The sequence below is a fragment of the Idiotropiscis lumnitzeri genome, chromosome 14 (assembly GCF_059441095.1).
Source record: "Idiotropiscis lumnitzeri isolate Australia: NSW breed Sydney's pygmy pipehorse chromosome 14, RoL_Ilum_1.0, whole genome shotgun sequence".
In the NCBI taxonomy this organism is placed as follows: domain Eukaryota; kingdom Metazoa; phylum Chordata; class Actinopteri; order Syngnathiformes; family Syngnathidae; genus Idiotropiscis; species Idiotropiscis lumnitzeri.
Window position 1 is genome coordinate 13971002 of NC_142404.1, and position 23176 is coordinate 13994177.

Consider the following 23176-nt stretch of genomic DNA (forward strand, 5'->3'; position numbering starts at 1 on the left):
CTAGCTAGCAACGGGCTTCGGCTTGCTACGAGCTGAACATATTGCAAAGTCACTCATAAGTCAGTAATCATAGCCTCAGTGACAGCGAATATAAATTACACTTCGGACAAGTGTTGTTCTCCCAAAAGAATGCCAAGGAAATGTGGGGTAGCTAACTGAGTGATTTGAGTTGAATAATAAAAGCTATATAGAAGCGGCCAACTGGTTAGCACGATGGCCTCACGTTTTTTCATTAAATTTTATAATTCATTTTAACGCATTGCCATTCGTGGGGAAAATGTAACAAACCTATTTTGACAAAGTAAACTGTAGAAATTTTAATTTTAAAATGCACAGCGTATACAGTACGAATAATCCGAAAAAAAAATATTCCCAAATAGAATCTAGATTAACTGTATTTCTACATCCCTTCACTGGTTATACTTTATATAGTAGTGGACTGTTGTCAAATACAAACAAACAAAATTAAATAACAAAGTACAGCAGGAAATACATCAAAAACACAGATTTACAGACCAGGAGCAAAACAAGCAGCTACTATAATTGTAAGGCTGGCGTTACTATCCAGGCAGTTTAAAACAATAAATTAAAAAAAAAAAAAAACAGTGATCATGAAATATTTTTTTTCTCCTGGAGATGGCGCCACAAGCACACTAGTGGCAAATGTTTAATTATTTCTTAATCCCCGTGCTCACGCAACACACTTCAGTATAAAAGGGGGCCTAAATATGATACATACAGTGCATAGAGTATTTCTTATTCATTATTTGTTTTTACCATAAGTGGGTGTGAATTCTCTTGTCTCTCTGCAGAAGGAAGTAGAGTTAAACATCATATTTCAGACGGCTTGCTGCGCATTAGCGACGTAATTGAAGCGCTGGCTTTCAAACAATTTCCTATAATTGGATTCACTGACATTGAGTTGAAGGAAATATTTATTAGCCTTTCTCTGCTTTTGTAGGGAACTCTCCACGGTGCTGAACCAGAACACTTGCTCTTTTTATCCCGCCATATCTTGCGTGCGTGAGCCCACTCTGCCTTACTTGCCTTCTTGCCTCCTCCCTCCTATTTCCTCACTTGCACCCTCGCCCCCAACCCTTTATCCTGCACAATAACAACATTTGGCCACGAGTCACCAAGCCTATTCGTTGCTCTCGAAATGCAATAGACCCCCGACACACACGCACACACACACGCACCCGCGCACACACTTTTGAACACCCCTCTCGTGCCGCGGAATGGTTTGGCCCGTCCTGCACGATGAGACGCTGACAACAAAGGAAGCACATAGAGAGTGCTTTAATCGGAGGGATCCTGGTGTAAACACAGAAAAAACGACTGCCTTGCGGTTTTGGATCCATTTGCTGGACTATTATGGGCTGTCAATATTGCATGAGGCGGACGCACCGTTTTGGCGTGGACACACACGATATTACACGTGCGGTTGAGAGGAGTTGAGATCCGTGTGGCGTGTTCCTGGAGTTGTTCATCTCCTGTTTAGCACCATGCAGTCTAGATTGAAATGAGGTCTTTTTCGAGCAGAGCAAGAGGAGAAGAGGATGCTTCTCCTTGTGGTTCTCTTTGCACGGACAACGCAGGAAACTGTCGACTATGTTTTCTATTAGGTGAGTTTTCTTTGTTCTGACACGCAGCATGGCGAACGCAACACCAACAAGATTCCAACTGGGGCTACATTTCCTGATTTTTTTTTCTTCCAAATGACTTCCCCCAAAACAGACTCACATGCTGGTTAGCGTCCATCTTTGTTGTGATATATTTTTTGTGTGTTTCTGAAATTGAGACAGTCTGTGTCCTCTATATGCTATTGTTTGCTTTCCGTTGTTGCCATTCGGGAATATTTGATTTGTTCTCAAATATAGATCCACTCCTGTCAACTGGTATCTGACAATTAATAATTAAAATGGCTAAACTCTGAATTTGATAATGATAGCCTTAGCCACACACAAACTGGACCGAGAAATTGGACAGAATGTAAACAATGGGTCGTACTATTGCACTCACCAATAATCAATCTATCTATCTATCTATCTATCCATCCATCCATCCATCCATCCATCCATCCATCCATCCATCTTTTGTTAAGGATCAGCCAATGTCTTCCAAATAATGACAAGCCCAAGGAATAATTTGCTAATCATTTTGCAACTGAGCATCCAACATACTCAAAATATACAAAAAAAAAATATTTATAAAAATCATATTGGGTGGTTGGCAGGACATTGGACGCATGGTGAAAAAGTCACAGTTCTGAGGTTGGGGGTTCGAATCCAGGCTCTGGTCTTTTGTTTCCTGCCATGCTGCCAAAAAATGCTCCTTGAAGACTTGAGATTGTTCTTAGTTGCGAATGTGAGTGTAAATTGTTGTTTGTCTACATGTGCATTGCGATTGGCTGGCGACCAGTCCGGGGTGTAAAACGGTTCTCGCTCAGAGTCAGATGCGATTGGCTCCAGCACGCGACTCTATAGGGGTGATAATCGCTAAAGAAAATAGATGGATTAAACACATTTGAGTCTGATCCTTAATACGCTTACCCAAGTTAAAATGTGAGCAAAAACGCAACAAATACTAAATACAGCTTTAAAAAACTTTTTGGATGTGGGTATCTTTGATCTTTTGTTTTTCTCAGCTTCCTTGATCATGTAAATGTTCCACAGAGACATTTGTGCATTTTAAGAGTTCATCCATCAAGTTAAGACAGCCGTCATTATACTTCAAAAACAAAAGCAATCCATCATTGCAAGTTTTAGGCGTTGTTGTTGCCATATGGGAAAAGTCTCTTCCAAGAAAATGTCATAAATCCATTTGGCGTCTTAGTCATCGAGAACTTATTGGGTAGTTGTGTCCACTTTAAAAATGAATGTTGATGTGTGGTCAATACAGTGAGACAAAACACAAATGCTTTGTCAGACACATGCACGCGTGTGTGTATTCTTTTTAATGCCGTAGCAAGCATGGGAAAAAGAAACTCTTAAGATGTGCTTCTGAATGCTTTTTGAATTGTGACATTGAGAGGGAAGAAATTTAAAGGGAACAGTGATCCCTTCTGTGATACATTATTTGCATCAAGCATACTGAAAAAAATACCAATGGAAATACTCGATGTAATTTTTATTTTATTTGATATATATTTAATATTTTGATATATATATATATATATATATATATATATTTATTTATTTTTAAAAAAAATATTTTTTATTATTTTATTATTAGTCGCGAATACGAAGAGTGCAATAATAAGATTAAATGGTCGTGCTTCAAAGGAAGTTAGTGTTTAAATGAGGGTTTTATATTTAAGTAATGTGGGGGGGTGGCAGGAAATAGTGCAAAGGTAGTTGTGAGCAGTTCTCTTATGCCATAAATTGGTTGTACAAATGAGATGAGAGGCATAAAAAGGTAAGGGTAGAGTGCACATTACACTGTATTTTAAGATATATTATTTAAAAGTCCATTGAAAGCTTTTTGAGCGATGCGCCATATGGTGCAAAGCTCTTACGTAACTGTAATCAAGAGCCAAGCAGTCTTCCTCAGACCTTCGCCTGAAGTGACAAGCTCGGAGTTGATGAACAGTTTGGCCGCAAGTCAAAAATTCTATCTCTTGCTGGCATTTTTACATTTGAGCCACCCGGGGGGAAAAAAAAAAAAGTGTGAACCATCTAGACAGGATATAGCTGTTCTCAGAAATTGTAGTGATGCAAGAAAATATGACTCACAAGTCCAGCGGAAAACTCTTTCAGCATCACAAGCTTTAGGTGCTTCGAAATCATTTAAAAAAAAAACAAAAAACACTTTATAGAAACGCAATTAATGTGTGTCTCCTCGCCGCACAGTAGAGAAAAGATTGATTATATAAGTTTGGAGAACATAAGCCCCAAAAAAAAAAAAAAAATGTTATTCTCATTGCTGAGCAATTGAGCACAAAATGTCTACAAAGGATGTCTGTCAAAGCTTGTCTGCAGCAAGCTTCATCTCATTCCAAATTGCGGAGAAAGATGGCCGAGTGATGAGAATTAAAAAAAAAAACAAAAAAAAAGCATTGCCATGGATTGCACGGTACGAACGAGAGCAAGACAAAGCGATGGATACAGTCGGAATTAAGAGCACCAGGCGAGTAACTGCGGGAGAGAAAGTCACTCTTAATCCCGTTAATAGACACCAAAGATGTCTTTGCTGTTGGCATATTACCACACGCACTCACACACACACGTACACACAGATTACTCAGACAAACGGTAGTCTGTCCGGGCAGAATATACGGCGACGTAGCCACCGTGAGTGTAATGAGGACAGCGTCAGATGTGACTCACAATGTGCACGCAGCCTCAGGCAGGGCGGCCTGCGTGGACATTTGCTTGCCATCAGGATGCTTTGCGGCGAGGCCGAATCTGGCAACATCTAAATCAGGGGTGGGCAAACTTTTTGATTGGTGGGCCACAATGGGTTCTAAAATTTGACAGAGGGGCCGGACCAGGAGCAGATGGATGGAGTGTTTTGGTGACCTCAACTCATCGGAGAAAAAAAAAATGCATTTAATTTTAAATGAAAGTGAACAAAAGCATGACAACAAAATATGTCTTTGAAAAAAACATTATTTAGAAAAGAAAACATGAGCAAGGTTTATTCATTTAATTTTTTTTCAAGTTTGGCAGGCCGGATTAAAACTTTTAACGGGCCGCATGTGGCCCCCGTGCCATAGTTTGCCCACACCTGATCTAAATCATGGATGCAAACATTATCTGCCAGTGTTTAGGGACTAGAGGAAGATATATTATCGCCGTTTGCATTTTTTTTTTGCAAACCCATAAATCAAAGTGTGCCAAATGATGCCTGGTTGCAATCGCACGTTCATTTTTTATTGGTGTATTTTGTATTGAAATGGAATATTACATCCCACATAGTTGGCAAACTGGATGCGTATTTAATATAATAACATTTACTGTGTTAAACCATTTTATTAGCGCACGACCTAATGTAATGTTTACGCCGCAAAGAACAGCATTAGTCACAACGAAATCATTTATTGTAGCAGACCTTTAACTGAAATACTTTTTATGCAAAATTAAAACTCCATGAATTTTAAAATACAGATTATTAAATTGTGATTTATAGTAATCCCCGAGTAAAAAAATGATTGAATGTATTGCTGTATTAATTTCCAACTTGCAGAGAAGTCCAGTGATCAAGCTGAAATTCAGGCAAACTATTTATTTACTACTTTACTGTTCAGAATATTAAAATGCAAAGAACGCTCTTCGGTCAAATGAGCGCTCAAGAACTTTTTTCATTGAGTTCAAAGAAGCGAGGCGTTTAAACCAGGCGTAGGTCTGTGCTCCATGTCAGTTTAGAGCAGGTGTGGGCAAACTACGGCCCGTGGGCCACATGCGGGCCCGTTCAACGTTTTAATCCGGCCCGCCAAACTTGAAAAAAAATTAATGTATAAAGCTTGTTAAGTTTTATTTTCTAAATATTTAGTTGTAATTCTTATGATCATTTTCATTTAAAATTCAATTTCTTTTCCTCAGATGAGGTGAGGTTACCAAAACACTCCATCCATCTGCTCCTGGTCCGGCCCCTCTGTCAAATTTTAGAACTCATTGTGGCCCGCCAATCAAAAAGTTTGCACACCCCTGGCTTAAAGGGTGAAAATGGCAAAATACGGAGTCGTGGTCATAACTCTGCAAGTTGTACCTTCCGTGCATTTTGAGTGTGCAAAATGAGTGCATTACGGACATCGGAGAGGGAGGAATATCGATCTGCTTTGAACTGGAAACAAATTACACACATTGTACGAGAAGGAGCAAAGTGCTTGAAAGCGGCCGCTGATGCCGGCGGATGACGTTGAAAGATAGGGAATGAACTGTAATCTGATGAAAGCCTCTTTAGCCCCCTGCTACCTCACCTTCAGCCTCCTAGCAATGACCAGATCTTATAGAGGGATCACTGTTGAGACCACCAACACTGCACCGTCACACACATACTCTACACGCACGTCAAATCACTTAAGGTGCTCCCAGGCGGCATCCGAGGGTCACTGTTGAGCATTTTCTAATCGTGTTTTGTTTCTACCTGTGCAAGGATTTTTTTTTTTTACACGCATAACAAGCTGCCTGTACTGTGTTTTGGGTGTTGGTGCTTTGAGTTGGGGGGGGGGGTGATGCCACAGGTCACTCGCAATCGCAATAGATTTGTCGCACAAAAAGCGAGAGCAGGGAGAGAGAGTGTGAGGAGAAAGTTAATGGTGTTGTCGCTTCCATACAAATCACCCTGCTGCATTTAAACTTAATGACCTGAACAGACACATGACCAAAGTTGAGGCTGTTCCAATGTGAGTGCTCAGAGGTTCGGGCTTATTTTACCGATGCAAACACACCAGAGTCGGCTGAGCAGTCAACGCACGTCGTTCTGTAAGGCTACAAGGCGTATAACAATATTATAGCCTCTAAAGCTGTTCTTTGCTGTCGTTTCGACTAAGTTGCACATACGCGATTGATGCAAATAAACACAAAGAGGCTCATTAAGTCAAGCAAAGTATGTGTGCTTTTTTTTCAGGACTATGGAACCTGAAAGTGTTATTTAAATAAAGAGCAACAAATTGAAATTGTACTTAGGACTGCTGAGTTCCAGCGAGAGAGAGAGAGAGAGAGAGAGAGAGAGAGAGAGAGAGAGAGAGAGAGGTAAAGACAAGTTTACAATATAGAATTGTCAAATTTCATGAATTTATTTATTCATTGATAATTAAGATATTACTCCACACACACACACACACGCTCAGTCATCTCCCCAGTGACAGATGGGCTCGATGGGACTCAGTCATCTTGTTTGTCGATCATCACGACCTCAGCAACAGTGTCGCTGTCACATGCTTTCAGCCGCAATCCCCAGGTAGAAAACTTCGTTTCGATGTTAATTACCGGAGAATAACCAAAGATGACTTTGGGATTTCCATTTGCCGACAACACTTTGTCACGTTCACGCCACACAGAAATTATGAGAGGCCGTTTTTTTTGCTAGTTTCAGCATGATCGATACATATGCCATTAAAGCGCGTGCCTGCTCGACATCTTTTGACAGCGCACTGTGAATCGCTTCTCATGGATTTGCAAAACATATAACCGAGCAAAACCTTCGGGGAATTTTTAGTCCTTAGATCCGGTTAAGGGAATGGCGATAGTCTGGATCCAAACGTTTAAATGCTCGCCTGACCCTTTTTTCCGCCCCCCCCCCCCCCCCGAGAGAATCTCCTATTGACCGTACACATGGAAGACAGACCTGCATTAAGAGGCTTGTGACATTGCTCTGGAGCTCAAAACAAAGTAAAGAGACAATTGGATTACACCAACAAACCGAGTGCGTGCGTGTGACATCATTCTCTTGCTCAGCAGGCTGTCACTTCCTCAACCATTTTTTTTTTTTTTTTTTGCATTTAAACATCCACTATGGGCCTTCTGTTGGACATATGGAGGAAATGACATTTGGGTAAGTGCTCTTGCCAAAACAACATATTCTCATGTTCTTTTTCCACTGTGCAGTTCAGTGATTGTCGACCTCAGCAGGTTGAACGTTATTATTAGAATGATAGCTGTAAGTGGTGTTAAGAAGTAGTACTGCATGTAAAGCACAATGAATGATGATCATGGCCCCAAAAAGATTTGAGTTGAAATCTTTGACATGCATCTTTTATATTGACCGCCCGAAAAAATGTTGCTATTTGGCTGCGGAGTGTAAATTTTCCATCAACTGAGTTTGATGTAGATTCCCCGACTCGAGCAAGGTAAATAAAATAAATACTAAAATGATTTAGAGGAATGAAAACCAATTGAAACGACACTAAAAAAAAAAGCTGAAAATGTGCTTCGTTTTTGATTTTGGCAATTAATTTTTTATTTTAAAAGCATTTCCTTGGATATGCACTGCCGTTTCTCGGAAGAAGGTTGAACACTCAACTGAGAGTTTTAGTCCTCTTAATGTTTGTCGCACAGAAGCGACAACATTAAGCAGCAGCCAATAAAAAAGAGCCAGCAAAATGACGTTGTGTGAGGCGTTTTTAATATAAAAAAAATGTAAATGATATTTTTGTATGATTTTCATTGCGCAATAAAAAAATTAAAAAAATAATACTAAAACTAATAATAATAAAAAAACCTGCGCTGAAAACTAATTTGAAAAAAACTAATAGTAAAAATAAACTGAAACTAATAAAAACATAAAAACGCTGAAAACTAATTAAAATTATCTAAATAAAATCAAAACTAACTATAATTAAAATTCCAAAACTATAGTAACCCTGGACTCGAGACTCCGCACTGTCATCCCCCCTCTTGTATATTTCAAAAGCATATTAATGCAACAGTAAGAGTGTCTAGTCCATTTTTGTGGGTGCTGAAGCACCCCCGAAAAGGAATCCAAATTCGAGAGATCTTGAAATTTTATTTGTGTGTCCGATTTTTTTTTAACAAGTAGAAAAGTGTGAAAAACCACACAGTATACATAGTAATATAAGTTCTAGATGCAAAAAAAAAAAGTTAGATTATATATGAAAGAGCGCATTAACTGCGAGGGCAAGGGTATATTTTCTCATATGCCAGATGATTGTATATTACGACAGACAAACTCCAGCAATCATGACTAATAAAGTGAAAGCGAAGCCAACTCCGCACCGTGCGCAGCTCACACATTATCAAGGCACGACCGAATCGAAAAAGGCGCTCGAAGAATAAATTAGATACGGTGTGTTGTCAGTAACACACAATAAAATGTACCGTCAACTGTTCTGGGAAAAAAACAAAAGGAGGAAAAAAAACAAACTTTGGTTAGGTGAGTGAAAAGGCTATCAAACTGACAGCGATTGCATTACGGGCCTGACGGAGGCATGCAAGAAATGAAACAGCTCTGATTTGTGTCCAACAGACTGCACTCCAATTTTGCGTTTCTTCCAACTGGGAGGAAAAGCAAGGTTTAAAAAAAAAAAAAAAAAAAACTTTGAAATGTTGGTTGCGCTGCAGAGTCTCTGCACAAGGGCTCTTAAGCACAACGGCCAGGAAAGCAGCAGGAAACCTGAACATTATAACGTGTTGCGCAATAAATAGAACAGTTCCATTTCTTTTCCTGCAGTAGCCTCGGTGAGAGGATGGCTGTTCACATGGGATGGTTTCGAACAGAAAAATGAGATCGTTGTTTTTTTAAACGATGTCGGTTTAGCTTTGTTTTACTTAAAATATCCGTCCAGCCAAGATGGCCCATTTTTCACAAACAAGCTAGGTTTAAAAATTATTCGACTTTCATCCATTTATTTTGGAAAAATTAGGGAACCACTTGAAAAAGCCTACTTTTAATGAGAAATATGGCCACGCCCCCCCCATCGCTCGCTTCATGTTTTGTGAGATTCATTGAAGGGACCGATCGCAACGACCAATCATGGCTCGGCTTCAGACACAAGTGACAAAATGGCCGCTTCCCCGAGTTGGCTAAAAAACGGGTGGATTTTGCTGCTTAACTCACAATCCACAAATGTGATATTAATCAGAATGCCAGGTTCACATTTGAACATATTATTTGAGTTTTGTTGCGTTGACTTCCTCTTTAAATGATTTATGATTTCAATCCCATGTTTTTATATCCAAAAAAATCCTGGGGGGTGTAAACTTTTTATACACAGTAATTGAAATGGGAGGACTTGCGCATGAATGCGGCCACTCTCATTGGTGGCTTGTTTTCGAACGTGTGATCTTGATCCTTTCCTTGATTATTATTTTTTTTTCCTAACCTTGCATCTAAATTCAATGAGGAGCAAAACTCGATTAAGCTCTGCGGTCTCGCTCCATGGTGTAACGTCTCCGCCCACACGTCTTTAGGATAAGCACATCCGATGATAACGTTGGATTCCCGCCAAAAAAACGAGGAGGCTGAAGGCGTGACGAGTTGAGCCCAGAGCAGAGGTTAAGACCTTATTAAACATTGGTTAGGATCTCTCAAAACGAGGCAAATGGAAAATGATTCTGATTTTTTTTTTCGTGTTTTGCACAAATTGTCACGAAGCATAGGACGTATTTATTCATTCTAAGTTTGTTTTAAGTGCATGATACTAGCACAAATGTGTAATAACACATTTATTACCTTTGACGGCTACAGACGTCAAAAATCCATTTAACGCATTTACTACCATTGACGGATAAAGACGTCAAAGATCCTTTTTTTTTTTTTTTTTTTTTTTAACTCTGCTGGTAGTGAATAAGTTAAGTGTCTTGTGTTACATTTTGGTAAACGATGAAGTAAAACAGTTGGAGGTCAACGTTGTTTGCTACCAGAGGCCTTGAAGTGCGACCACAACAGGCTGTTTCTTCTCTTCGAGCATGTTTCCTTAGAAACAACACTCCCCTCCTTTACGTTAGCGAGGTTCTTATATTGCGGCGGGTTGTTATGGCAACAGGGAAGATGTGACATAATCCAATGAAGTGTTGTTTAATCAGGTCCCTGGCTCTTGGCCTTAAGCGCAATCTTTTTGTCTAATTGCGTCTTCGTCTTCACGAGAACGGCGCGTTGCGAATTCATCAGGCTGTCGCGTCGATAATTGCGAGAGAGAACTCGAGCATATTTGTTGTAACGCTGGTCAGCCTTTGTGGAAAAGGTCAAGCAAAGTAGTGAGAAGGCTCTTTTCATAAAAGCCACACTGCAAGAAACAGTCACTGGAATGCAAAAAAAAAAAAAATGAAAAGAGGTTTGAAACTTTTGCAGACTTGGTGACTTTGAATAACTTTCACTTCCTGTTTTTACAATTGATGCCAGCGCAAGAAAATCTGTTGTTGCGACAGGGTTGCTGTATCAACTGGGCCACATTCCAGAGCGGTCAGGTGACCATGGCTTGCTCAAGGGCACCTTGAGAAGTAAACCAGCATCGACTGCTTCCGATCTGGCCAATCCACAACAGGTCTTAAAGCGAGCCAACAGCCCTACCGGCCCGGCTCGTGCCGCTGCCAACTCTGTATTAATGCTAATCGGCTCTAGCTCTGAGTCATGCACACCGCCCACAGGAGGCACTGATGACACAGTTACATGAATATTCTTCATCGTAACCTCCGATCATGATAATGCTGTTAATTCCATATTGGTAGTGACAGAAAAGCCACTGCGTGTGACGGCACACGTTTTCAAAGCAACAAAAGTGAAATACGATATTTTCCGGGCTATAAGGGGCTACTTTTTCCCTAGATTTTGAACTGTGCGGCTAATACAAGAGTGTGGATTTTCTGCGGATTTTTTTTTCACCACTAGGGGCGCTCTATAGTTCAGAAAATATGCTAAATAAATCTTGATTTTTTTTTTCTCTTGGGTCTGTTCTGTTTTAATGAGCAAAGTTGTTGCCGTGTTCATTTTTTTTCAAAATTGTTATGTTTTGTTTTCCTTTTTCCCCAAAAAGAGGCTTATATTGAAAATGTGGTACTCTTTTGTACTTTGACATATGTCGTCAGAACAAATGTAAATTCTTGTTGTAAGATCTTACGTTGATAACGGATGTATTTTTTAAGCATTATCTAAACACATGGGGCTGTGCGATTAATCGAAATTCAATTATGATTATAGAATACTCAAATTGGCATTATCGTCAAAATGTATTTTATATATAGATAGACAAAGATAATTGTAATTAAATATTTTCAGACAAATAAAGTGACTGGACTGAATAATATTCTGTGGCACTTGAGATGACCTCTCACCTCACCCTCTGTTGGAAATGACCACTCTCAGCAATGCAGTCGTTTCACCTGCGAGTGTTCTTGCAGCGCTCAGATGTTTTTGTTCAAATCAAAGCCTGCCGCAGAGAAACTTTCACGATCTGATCAATAATCTCTTACCTCTCTTTCTCCGACCTCTTTTTTTTTTTTGTAGTTTCCCACATCTCAATGGGTGAGGCCCACTGATCTCGAACCCGCCCCCCCGAGCAAGCTCTTCATCCCTGACCCGCAGACTCCTTCCGTCAACGCTGGCTCCCCTCACGTCTTTCGACATGGCCTCCGCCAGCCGGCTGCTGGGTCTGGCCGAGCTGGGGCTGAAATGTGACCAGGAGATAGAGAAGAAATATGAAATTGTGCCGTCTGTGGTCTGCTCCATGAGTTGCCTATTTGGAATCATCTACTGCTTCTTTGGTATGTGATGCTACACGGTTATGCTCAGAGTTGAGAAAATTATCAAAATGCATTTTGACAAAATCATCATTCACTAGCAGCCGAGTAAAAAAAAAAAAAATGGATCTTTGACATCTTTAGCCGTCAAGGAGTTTAGGTGTTCTTATTCCAATAAACATTTAAACCATGTGTAAATGAAACGACGAGTAGATTTCTTTGATTCAGCTCAGAAAAAAAGTAAGACCAAAGATGTTGCGGCGGGACAAAAGGCCAGGACAAAAGCTGGAGAAATAAAAGGGCACAAGCTGACAGGAACAGATGGGATGGAGGGCTCGCTTTGCTCGAGGGACGTTAAGGGAAGGTGACGAGACAATGAGAGGGGCGTGGCTGCGAGACAAATACAATGTCTGCAAGCAGTCAAGAAAAGCCAGGGTTTATACATGTAACAATCTGAAATAACAATTCCGGTTCGCAAATTGCTTCGGGTGCTCCAAATGTAAAGCAAAACGAGTCGACGGTGGATAAGGAATTTCAAACGGTATGCTTCAACTGAATGAGCTTTGGCCACCGGAGCTTGGTCTTCCGTCTGGACACAAATATCATAAAATCCAATGTTGATTCCCCTTGAGTTGCGTCACACGTAGGAAATAAACTGGGACATTTTAATAAGCACAAACACAAAGCTTTTATGACAATGTAGCATCGTAAAATGATATCGTGAGAAGAACAAAGAAAAGAAATACTAAAGATGCCATGCGAGGTGACAAAGGAGACGGAAATTAGAAGGGCAGCCGAGTTCCTGTTGGCTAATGAATGTGCAGGTCCGTTTATTAGGACGTGACGATTAGCATATTTGGACACAACCGCTAACAATGTTATCGGATTTTCCACCATGTACTAATGAGCTCTTGTCTGTGTTTGAAAGGCAACGAGTGAAGGCCTCGCTAGTCGTTTCTGCTAGCTGTCTGTCCGACTAGTTCAAACAAAACTCCACAAAAGACTTGTCATGCAGTTTGCGCCCAAAAAAAAAAAAAAGCTGTGAATCATCGCTCTTGCGCCAACACCACATCATGCTGCTTTTGAAACGAAAAGGGCGTTTGTTTGATTTTTTTTTTTTTTTTTTTTAAGTAAAACTACTTGATGCTGGCTTAACTGGTCACATAACTAAACCAGTCCCGGACCAGGAATTTAAATTCTTGGAAATTCTAAACCACACTGTTTTGGGGAATGGAACTGACTTTTTAACTCCTTGTTTTAACACTGGGAAAAAAAAGTGTAATTCTGGCTCTGGCCACCGAGAGTGTCTGTCTTTCAGAGAAATAAGATTTATTAATCATGCTTTTTATAATGTTTCTCGCAACTGAGTGAAGAAATCATTTAGAGCAGGGGTCCCCAACCACCGGACCGTGGACTGGTATCGGGCCGCAGGCCAATTTGGACCGGGCCGTGCAAATGAAAGAAGAGAAAACTTACAGTACTTCCGGTTTGTTTATCATCCAAGGGCAGGATTGGGCAAAGTTTTCGATTGGTGGGCCACAATGGGTTCTAAAATTTGACAGAGTGGCCGGACCAGGAGCGGATGGATGGAGTGTTTTGGTAACCTCACCTCATCGGAGAAAATAAATATATTTAATTTTAAATGAAAGTGAACAAAAGCATTACAACAAAATGTATGTCTTTGAAAAACCACAGAATTTAGAAAATAAAACATTAACAAGGTTTATTCATTTAATTTTTTTCAAGTTCGGCGGGCCGGATTAAAACATTGAACGGGCCGCATGTGGCCCCCGGGCCATAGTTTTCCCACACCTGTCCGAGGGTGACATTTTCTTTTATTGTGGAAAGTGACCAGATTCTCTCTGTTACATCCGTCTAGATGACGGCCTTCATTTACGAGTGGCGGTTGCCGGTGTGACCCTCACATCTTCCTCTTCGCAGGCTACAGATGCTTCAAGGCCGTGCTGTTCCTCACAGGCCTCATGTTCGGCTCTGTGGTCATCTTCATGCTGTGCTACAAGGAGAGGGTGATGGACACTCAGCTCAGCATCGAGGCGTCAGTGGGCATCGGCCTCGGAATCGGGACTTTGTGCGGCCTGGTGACAATGTTGGTCCGCAGTGTCGGACTGTTCATGGTGGGCTTGCTGCTGGGCCTGTTGGTTGGAGTGGCTTCATTGGTGGTGAGGACACGAGTTCAGATGGAATGTTAACGAGTACAGTGGAACCGCTAAGTGTCGGTTGATGCGAGTTGACTTCGGAAGTCTAAAAGAAAAAAAATAAATGAGATGAAAGTCAGAAGAGAGGTGGGGTTTTGTAGGTTTACAATTACGCATTGTGTATTTCTAATATTGCAACGTTATCATATACGATGTTCCTATTTTCATTTCCTCATTCTTCTCTGGTTGCATCAAAAAAAAAAAAAAAAAAGCAGAGGTAAAAAAATTGCTCAAACCTCGGCAGCCCGTCATCACCAAAACAGTAAAAAATTAAATTTTAAATTATTTTGCACACAGTTATGGCAATTCTCGCTTCGTCATATCTGTCAGACCTCTTTATTCTTCCTCCTCCATTCACCTGACGTGCCCTCTGTTCACCTCAGCGTCATGAAGCGGAGCTTTCAGTCGCAAAACACACTTGTTGATTCATAAACTCCACTATTATTACTAAATATATCATCTAACATGATAATAAAGAATATTTATTTATTTATTCATTTATTTATTTATTAGTTTTGTTTAGCTTTTATCTAAAAAAGATTTTATTTTATATAATTATTTTATATTTTATTTTATATTTTATTTGGCTTTTTTTTTATTTTGTATGAGTATGTATAATCACCGGGAAAGGGGGGGGGGGGGCATCGAAGAATCTTGTCGATGACATCACATTGGCTCAGGACAGTCTTGTTCGTGGGTTACATAAAATGAAGTGGCGGGGCCAAATCTGGCCCCTGTGCCTTGAGTTTGACACCTGTGCTCTAAATTCTTCTGTTTGTAGGTCATACGACTTGATCGGTTCCGCTGTACATCCAAAATACATTCCAATATTTGCAGTTTGTGTTAAACCGCTTGGAAAAAATGTGGAAAGTTAAAAAGGCAATTCTCTGAATTTACTTTGCATTCTCTTTCAGGTCATGGAGGAATTTTACCACCCCAGGACCGTGTGGGTCCCGCTGGGAATTCTTCTGGGTTCCGGGACCCTGTTTGCTGTCCTCACTCTTCAATGGCAGCGTTGCTTCGTGACCTTTTCCACCGCCACCTTCGGTTCCGCCATCATCACCATCACGGTGGATTACTTCATCGAGCTTTTTGCCATGGTGCAATACGTCTACGAGAGACTCAAGGTGTTTCTTCACGTTTCTTTGTGCTTCTGGCTCAACTTTTAATTGCACACGCTGACAGAAATCCGATATCCGGCATTCAAGGTTTGGAGTAAATTGCTTGGCTCGGAACTAAATATAACACCCATACTTGGGTTGGAGCAATGCGGCTCGGCAAACTCCATTTTCAAATCTGTCAAGCAATGAGCATGATAGCGAAGCAGATAGGACGATGTGGAAAATGGCTATTTATCAACCACTTGCACATTGCATGCACAACAAACTCCTTGATGACTCATGTGCAGTCGAGCGTTTCATTTTTTCTTTTTTTCACTGGAGATGCAGTGAGACATATTTGCTGCGCTGAGGAAATACTGCAGTCGACCAAAGGGGTCATGCAGGCTTGCCGTCGTGAATCATCCAGTCTTGTACAAGACAGTCCAACTGCACTTTGTCCTGGAAATCGTCCGACTGCTCATCTGAGCCTGCTTTAAAGCTTCTTCCAGTCTATTGAGGTTGCTAATAAATTCTGACCACCAAATTTCATTTCAATACCACGTCAGCTTTTGTAGGCTTAGTACGGCAATTGTTCTTCAACTGCGTGCGTAATTGCTTTATTGATGAATTCATCAGCAAGTGTTTGCTCTGTTTGGTTTATGTATATTAATCATTTTCGACAACTCGTGAGCTCCTTTCGCGCCCTCACAATTAAGTGCTTAAGAAGCACTGCGGAATCGTTTTTTTTTTAATATCGTGCTACTCGTGCTGCATGGATGTTTAGTTTAGTGGTAAATACAAACGAGTTTGTCCAAGCTTCCCCATGAAAATTGCAAACCACAAAAATATTGTGGTTGTTTTCTGATAAATATAATTAAATGAAGCATTCAGATTATAATTGTCATTGTCGTCAATACAGGTGGCGCCCAAGAAGCCAGTCTGTTGGTTCACGTGGGTCATCATGGGGGTGTGGCCTGTCCTGGCACTGCTTGGAGTTCTGATTCAGTGGAAAGTCACAGCGGAGGGTTTTTCTCACACAGAGGGTGAGTACGCGACCACTCTGTTAGTGCGATTGGCAAACTCTGCATACTAATGCCAGGATGGTTGTGCTTGGTTTTAGGGATGCGGCGATTGAATATTTTGGTATTCGGATATCTGACTGAAAATGTTATTAAATAATTGAGTATTTGGATAAAATTTTAAAATATATATTTTTGCATGAATTTAATGTTGAATGAACAAATTATCTTAATTCTTTGATTTAAAAAAAAAAAAATTACTGAATTTTTTTTTTTTTTTTTCTTTGACGAAGTGACGTCAGAATCACAGAATGAATTTTTTCCGACTAAAACAGCACATTTGAGTGAGCCTGGTTTGTTCCAAAAAATGATCAGTAGAAACTGCAACAGAGTTATTATCGCCGATTAACATTCACTACCATTGACGGATATGGACGTCAAAAAGTAAATTTATTTTACCTGGGCTGGCGGCGAATGAGTTAAACCATATCATCACGTGCCGCTACGTGCTCCTTAAAAATAAAATTGCATTATTTGGTAAGCTAAGGTTTATTTAGGCCAAATGTTTTCAGTTGAAAATAAATAAACGGACATCAGTGTCCCAATACTATTGGAGAGAATTTATCAATAAAGCACATCATACCAAATATACTTACTAATGCGGTCATTAAAAACTGTATTAAGGATGAAATCAAAGACAAATTTCTGCGGCAAAGCAGTACAATACTTTTTTTTTTTATTTTTGTCTCTTTTATTTCCCCTTAATTTTCGTGGTTACAAACCAATTCTTGTACGTGGAATGACTACTTGTTAAGTATCAACATGAGGTCACCCCAAGCTGCTGCAACGTTATTCGGAGCTCTACATTTGTCACAAGTTCATCGAACGGTTTAATTGCTTTTGAAATTATAACCATAATGAGGGAACATAACGCGTGCTTATGTGTGCTTGTGTGTCATGAAGGCAAATTGCTTTTTATCTGTACTGTTAGCAATCACAACACAGATGGCAAGATGGCACCCGCAATTGGAACTCGCAATTGGAATACGCCAACACGCCGCTCACAGAGGCATGCATTCGCGCGCATTGACAGACATATACAAGGTCTCTCGCTCATTCATTCATTCAGCACTCACACGGCAACTGCGGATAAAACGATGCCACGCTTGGCCTTCAAAAAAACGGAATTAACAATGGACTGTAATAGCTTCCAGTCAGAGGGTGTGAGGGGGGGGGGGTGAAGCTTTGTCAGGCTATTTTGAAAAGTAGAAAAGTGCGAAGGGGAATAGACGGGGAAACTTTGTTGCAGTCAACGGTTCACAACAGAATCAGGGGGGGGGAACATGACTCCTTAATTGGAACAAGTAACTCCTTCCGCACTGATAAGCAAACACGTGCGAAGAAGTGATACATCATAATTTGGGGGCGGGGGGGGGGTTCATATCTGGCTACCACTTTGCATATTTTCTGTTTGTTTGCTCGTGTGCAGGAGATGGATAAGCAAAAATAAAAACGGCCTAGTCTGTCTTTGCGTTGCTATGACGACAGAAGGCGGAGCTAAGGGGATGGTTGCACTCGAGCCCACTATCTGACGACTCAAACAAAAAAAACTTTGGATAGTACTGACATTTTCAAATAATACCTCTCTGACAATGTGAATTAAAAGTGAGCATTTAATTTCATGAATCTCATTCAGTGGTTAAAATGTTAAAAAAAAAAAAAAAAGACAACAAAGGAAAGCTCAGGAAGTGATTGTATATAGTAAATTTTTGGTCATACTTCTGTCGTTGTTTTTTTTTTTCCATGTCATTTTAAATATTTCGAGACAGTTTGAATCCTTCCAAGCCTGTCAATTAATGGTAGAGAATAGGGGAGAAAATGGGGGGATGGTGAAAGGGGAGCAGGCGTGAGGAGGAGGGGGCGGGGCTCGCGGGGGTCTGAACTGGCGCATACTGGGTAAACGAGGCGCTCAAGTGGGCCAGTGAGAAAAATCACGTGGCCGCCATTGAATTGCGTGCCGCACACTACTGATCTGTTTGAACATAATTGGCTCCTCTTCACTTTGTTTTGTTTCTCCATACATACGAGGACCCTCGACGATATTATATTCTCGCATTAAGACACACACAGACACTAGAAGTGGCATTTGGCCAAAGGGGGGGGGGGGGGTCCAGGGCGGAAGAGCTGAGGAAAAGAAAATGGGGGGTGGGGGGTTCATTAAACAATCCGTTGGCAGATGGTGCCTCGTTATCCATGCGCTCACACAAAGAAAAGCAAAACAATGGACGACTAGAACACGCACCGAAATGGTGGCACGCTATTATTTTCATGCTCTTCGGGGAGGGGGGTGATTTTACGTTATTGCATCATCATTGCATTATTTTTAAGGTTACTTTTGAGATTTTTTTTTTTTTTTAATAAGAGTTAGAATTGCACTCACGTTCACGAGACTTTAAGCACAAAGCGGCAAAGAGGAGAAGTTTATTTCCTTTCCTCTCTGGGAACATAGTGAAGCTTCAAATTTGCTTCATGAACCAGTGGTTGTATTTTTGAGTCGTCTATATGGCACTGTTGGTTTAAATAAAGGGTTTAAAAAATGCCAAGTCAGTGTGCTTTCAGCCAAATGTTGAACAGAGAGTGCCATCTACAGGAGTCCAAAAATACTACAACTGGTTCATGAAGGAGATTTGAAGCTTCGTTTTCCCATCACTATTAACGGGTATAGAAGCTAAAAAGTCAATTAATTTTACCTGGGCTGGTAGTGAATGAGTTAACCATCTTTAAGATGAAATGATTTTAAAGAAGTGGTATTATTGTTTTCACGTGCTCTTCCTCAGGAAATTAATAACATCATTCTTCCTAATTATCTTCCGATGTCTCTCTCTAGTGGTTTTGAGTCGACAACAAAGGCGGGTGCAGCTCATGCGCATCCGGCAGCGAGAAGAGAGGCTCAAAAAGGAGAATGAGAACAAGAAGAAGAAAAAACAACAGAGCCAGAAGAGCGGCCAAAAGCAGAAGGGCAACAGCCATCACCATCAGCAGTACCACCACCCGGGGACATCTCACCCCCATCACCCATCCCGAAGCACGCAGCCCCCGAAAGTCCCTCCCCCTCAGACTGAGCCAGGCTTCCATCGCAAGCCCAACCCCAAAAAGCGCTTTGAAGGAGACGTGCTCTCACCGGTAAGAGCTTTATTTGCTGAGATGTGTCACGTCATCTGTCAAAAATAAATAAATAAATAAATCAATCAGTTTACACTTTTAGAACGGTGAGGTAATTGTTTGTTGTTTTCTCCTTGATGTTGCCAGGCAACCAAAATAGAAACGTTACCGTACTTCTGAAGCGGCTGCAAATTTCAATTGAGATTTTACAGCTCACTCCTTTTTACCCCGCACCTTGTGGATTTATTGTTGATCATTTTAAAGGTAAACAAAAAAATAATAATAAATGAAAATAAACCAAACTCAAAACAGATACAAACTTCATTAAAAAATAAAAAAAAGTCACCACAGGTTTAAAAAAAAAACATTTGAAATTCTTATACTTCACCATTGATGTGTTTTTTAATCACCAGCAATTCCGAATAAATCCAACAAGGTACCAACTGACGCCCTTTCTAATGATTTTGCTCTCCACTTTGAAAATAAGATTCCTGCTTTTAGATCTTTTTATCCCCGCCAAAAAAAAACACATTTTTAACAGTCCTGAATAGTCACTTTAACTCGTAAGTAAACCTTCATTTTACATCTGATCCCCATACTGCTTTTTTTAAACCATTTCTTGAATTCCTTGAGGAACGGAATCTGAACGTCGCTAATTGCTCTCTTCAAACGGATGTCTTCCTCACTGCCTTCAAAACGACAGCGGAAAGTCAACTTCTGAAGAAGAGTCCCAATGTTTTTTTAATCATTACCAGACTGTATCCATCGTACCATTTTAAGAAAAGTTTTTTAGAAACTGGTATGAACCAAATGGTTTTTTTTTTAAGTAGAATTTAATATTCATGAGAAACATCAATCTGGTTTAGGATGAAATTATAATGATGGTGAATGAACGATTTAGTTTCACATTCTTGGTGGTGCTTCTGTATCTTAACTCCGCCTTTGATCGAGTAGATCAAAAGCAGCCTTGGTGTTGCTTTCGGTGCTCTCTAGTTTTGGTGAAAAACCCCAGCGAGGACAGCGGGTATTAATACGCTCATATTTTGCATTGGTAGAAAGGTTTTCTAAGTGCTGTCAATTTGTTTTGTTTATCTCGTGTGACTTTTGTGTCCTCGCTCCGTATTTGTTTCCATCCACAGAGCTACATCCGCAGTTTCAGGGACAGGCAAACAGACAGACGAGCGTACTCCCACAGTCGAATGATGAGCCGCTCCCGGATGGCTGAACTTGACTATGACTGTGGCTCTCAAGTGCCCCTCACAGCGCCTTCTGGAGCGCCAGTTCGTATCTGATGCCTCCAAATGGACAGATCCTTCCCAAAAAAAACTCATATACAAAAAGATGTTGCGCCTGGTTTGGCACGCTAAAGGTTGTGTCCGTCAAATTGAAGCCGGAGGAAAAGGAGAACTACAGGAATGTAGATGCATGTCAAGTCGGCTTGTTTTCTACAGCAAACAAAATATCAGCAGAGACTGCAACATTATCAGAGATCCATTGAAAGCATGGTGGTTTCACGTGCAGATGATTTTATTTTATTTTTTTTATTTTGGCCGAAGGAATGACATTGAGTGATTTTTAGGGAAGCTGCCACCACCTTCAGATGTTGAGTTTTCGAATCTTCTACATTGTCATTCTCTCCTAAAATGCCACAGATTTGAATCCCAACTTCGTTTGAGTTTTAGATATGTCAGTGATACCATTACCTTTTTTTATAGACAGAAACCACTCCATCCTCTTTCCTCCTTTGATTAATTTAAATTGGAAACTAATGCATGTGGCCTCTCACCAGAAGTCAGTTGGTAACCTAATGTGACGAGCGCCGCAGAAAATGGATATGTGGTTTTTACGTGGGAATATATTCTCTTGCTCCTCTTATTTGATTTTATTCTTCAAAGGCCTCACAAGCACACTTGCGGCAATTGTTACAGCGGACCCCCCCAGGATGAAACTGACTGCTGACCGTGTCGTGTTGTCAAAGGCAGACAACACACAACAGTGAACATGTAATGAAATCATGTGCTACAGTGTTGGTGCGACACAAGCCTTTTGGGTCGATGTGATGGATTGTACCAAATATTGGCTCAAGTGAGGGGGGTGTTCTCTCCCAATGTTGGTAAACGTGTGGTAAATATGATGCTTTTTGTGGTTGTTTTTTTTTTTTTTTATTTTAGTAGGAAAACACCATTAAATACTATAATTCTTATAAATACCATGAATAACATCACGATGGTGGTGCAGACTTTCAAATGTGGTTCTTGATGAGCTGTCGATGGGCGCAATTGCAATGGCGCCCTCTATCGTTTACAACGAGAATCGCCTTCTATAGTTGAGTGATGGATATCCAGAAAGCAGCATTTTTACGGTCTTATTTGACTTTTTATTCACTTTTTAACTGTTCCTTTAATTGTTGGGCCATGAAACAAGCAGCCAGTGCTCAATTTTACATATATATGTATTTAAATGGCGCCAAAAGCAAAATCTTACCATTTTTTTGTTGTGTACATCTTGTAGATGTTTAAATAAGATTAAACAACGGATTGCAATGACTTCGATACTGAAGTGCCACAACATATGTTGTGGTTGTGTTAAACTTGGCAGGCCTTGCACTTGTTTGAGGGGTACACGTGCACTATTACCCCTTTCCTGCACGAGTGTCCTTGTTGAACTGTTTTGTGTTTTCATTGTGTCAGTGTGTCTGTGTGACATGTGTTGTCGTGACTGTTTAGAAGTAGAACACCCGATATTATTTTCAAAATGGACTGTTTTCACCAATCACAATAATGAAAAGTCCTGTCACAACACCCCGAAACAAATTCGTCTTACTGTTGACACGTGACATCCAATTTGATTTGTGGGTTCTCATCATCAAATGCATTTAAAACGACAGCGGGATGCGTACAATTTGTGACGTTGGCTTCATTGTCCTTCCCCATCCTTTGTATTTTGTCCTTCTGGTCTCCTCTTTGTGTTTTTATCGTCTCTGTTTAAACTGGGCAGGAAAAGGGCTTTAAAAAGGGATGACGTAATTCCATCCTTCCTCATGATAATGTTGCCACATCAGCCATTTAACATCGTTTTTTTTTTTGTTTTATAATGTAATGTCTTTACATAACAGCTAACAGATGAGTTGACATTATGTTGAATTTATGAACAAATTCGATTTGCTCCTGTGAAAAATCTGTCACTTTATCAGTCACTTTGCGCCCCCTGCAGGACATGTTCGAAGGAACACTTTGTATATATGATGTAAATACTTTTTAAATGTAATGAACGTTCGCTGTCGTCATGTTTACGCCATGGTCTTGTAGATTTTTCTTTCCCCTCCAGCGATTATTTTCCCGTGCAGTAGATATTTTTAAATTGTGTTTTTGTATGTTTAAGTGATTTGTTTTTATTTGCGAGACAGACATGCGCCTGTGAAGAGATACTGATTCACCTTATTGCCATCATTTCTATTATATTATTATTATTATTATGATTATTATTATTATTAAGCATGTTTTTAAATGGACCTATGATATGATTAAATGACATACATGTGA

At 40.3% G+C, this 23176-nt stretch overlaps 1 protein-coding gene across 2 annotated transcripts; it reads left to right on the forward strand.

Annotated features, from left to right (window-relative positions):
• The first annotated feature begins 1250 nt into the window (after window positions 1-1250).
• Window positions 1251-23176, forward strand: tmem198aa (transmembrane protein 198aa). Of its 2 annotated transcripts, none has more exons than XM_088315142.1 (7): window positions 1251-1625; window positions 11905-12161; window positions 14079-14317; window positions 15268-15480; window positions 16373-16496; window positions 19360-19655; window positions 20774-23176. In XM_088315142.1, the coding sequence occupies exons 2-7, from the start codon at window positions 12023-12025 to the stop codon at window positions 20924-20926; spliced, it is 1164 nt and encodes a 387-aa protein (XP_088171268.1). In that variant the 5' UTR covers window positions 1251-1625; window positions 11905-12022; the 3' UTR covers window positions 20927-23176. The 2 variants fall into 2 exon arrangements, with proteins under 2 accessions (XP_088171268.1, XP_088171269.1); XM_088315143.1 differs by lacking the exon at window positions 1251-1625 and adding an exon at window positions 7352-7497.